This window comes from Frieseomelitta varia, unplaced genomic scaffold (assembly GCF_011392965.1).
Source record: "Frieseomelitta varia isolate USP_RPSP 00005682 unplaced genomic scaffold, Fvar_1.2 scaffold_192, whole genome shotgun sequence".
Taxonomy (NCBI): Eukaryota; Metazoa; Arthropoda; class Insecta; order Hymenoptera; family Apidae; genus Frieseomelitta; species Frieseomelitta varia.
In genome coordinates, this window is record NW_025109661.1 from 536114 (window position 1) to 538142 (window position 2029).

At 40.1% G+C, this 2029-nt stretch overlaps 1 protein-coding gene across 1 annotated transcript; it reads left to right on the plus strand.

The window, feature by feature from the left end:
* LOC122526800 (choline/ethanolamine kinase) lies at positions 1-1985 on the plus strand (the record flags this gene model as incomplete). The annotated part of the gene is made up of 3 exons (XM_043650342.1): positions 1-113; positions 1140-1619; positions 1739-1985. Coding segments are annotated over exons 1-3 (840 nt in total), but the record flags the coding sequence as incomplete, so codon positions are not given.
* Between the last annotated feature and the right edge of the window lie 44 nt (positions 1986-2029).

The following is a 2029-nucleotide window of genomic DNA, read 5'->3' on the forward strand; positions in this document are numbered from 1 at the left end:
ATGTCCGAAGAGAATCCAGAGATGCGGGAAATGGCAGCGCGCATATGCCGCGATTACCTTTACGGAGTTTGGAAGCACGTTACCATGGAGAACATCACGTTGAAACGTATCAGGTTAGTCATTACTCACATAGCTCCAACGTCTCTCAGTCTCTCCTGCCCAAATCTTTTTCAGATTTAATCGGAATTGATCATTCTCTTCACTTTGACGCAGGGCAAACTTCGCGGCCCATTGAGACCTAAACTCAATATTTTTTTTTTGCCGCATCACCTTTCGACGACACTCTTCTCACTTTCCGATCACTTTGGCATTGCAATGTTGCCTTAATTCTCTGATGCCTGCACCAGACCTCTTGTAATTTGTAATCTGCTCCCCTACTTACAACTCAAAAGGGAAACATTGAGATTCTGATCGGTCGTGAAGTGTCGAGCAATTAAACATCGCGATGAAGTTGACCAATTGTTTTTCATATTTCACCGTATCGTTGCGTAACATGTGCATCTTTCCAAAATACTACATATGTACCTACTCGAATCACGTGTATATTTGTAAATACGATACATTATCCGAATCGGGAAATTGGGATTCCAAAGTGATTCGAAAGATGAAATTGTTCGGATAATCAAACGTGCACAGATGTACTCAGTTTACAAAAATTCATAGGAATTAAACTAGATATAAAATGTAAGAATACGTAACTTGCGGCTGTAATTTGAAATGTGATGTACATAACTGAAAATATTAATCAATACTTCGAGAAATGCCTTGTGATAACAGTGGTATATATTTTTATTTCATTCAGTACGCTCGAAACTCGCTTCGAGGTTCCATAATACAATTACATACAGCATTGGTACACATACAGTTGATTACAGTTGATTTTAATAATTAACTCCTCAACCGCCTAATTTTTCCGTTCCGAGGTAGCTATGTTTGTATTGTACACTATATACACTCTCCACAAGATGTGTGACACACGTCGTCACACAGTTCGCGATGACGGAATATATCATCACATCGCATAGTATGTATATGTCATTGTAACGAACTATATTGTGACGAAATATGAGATATGTCGTATTAGTGAGATATGACAAAACATACGTAAGCTGAATTAAATATTATTCGATATTTTACAGCGGCGGATTGAGCAATTGGTTATATAATGTCCAGTTGCCCGACGGCACTGTTCCGATCCGAGGCGAACCACGGCAAGTTTTGTTGCGACTGTACGGTCAAATACACGGGGAGAGAGCTTTGGAAGGACTAATCACCGAGTCGGTCATCTTTACGTTACTGTCGGAAAGACGACTCGGACCCAAGTTACACGGCATCTTCCCTGGCGGTCGAATAGAGGAATATATACCTGCGAGACCGTTGCTTACCAAAGAATTGGCCGATCCGACTTTAAGCTCCATGATAGCCGAGAAAATGGCTCAGATACACAACATGCAAGTTCCGATAAGCAAAGAACCAACTTGGCTCTGGGATACTATGGCCAAATGGTTGGACACGGCTACTGATATATTAGAAAATATCGAAGACATTGATGTTCGACATTTGAAAAACGTCAACATAGTACGAGCGATCGACCTAGATCACGAGATTAACTGGTTCAGGTGAGAGAAGACGGAGAAATAAAATATCGCCATGTCCTGTACACGACTTGCATACATACACATGTGTACATTGTGTACATTCTATGGCAAGAAACCTTTTTTTCTTTTTTCTTTTTCAGATCTCTCGCAACCCGACATAAATATCCGGTTGTTTTCTGTCACAATGATATGCAAGAGGGTAATATATTGCTACGACAAAATACGCGGAAACCAGAACTAGTTCTTATCGATTTTGAATACTGCTCTTATAATTATCGAGCTTTTGACATAGCAAATCATTTTGTGGAATGGCAGTACGATTATACAGCAGCGGAATATCCTTTCTTTCATGAACGTGCAGGATCTGGTCCTACGAAGGAGCAAAAGGTAAGTGTTGGAGAATGCTATCTGTCGAAACATTTGCAAAAAAA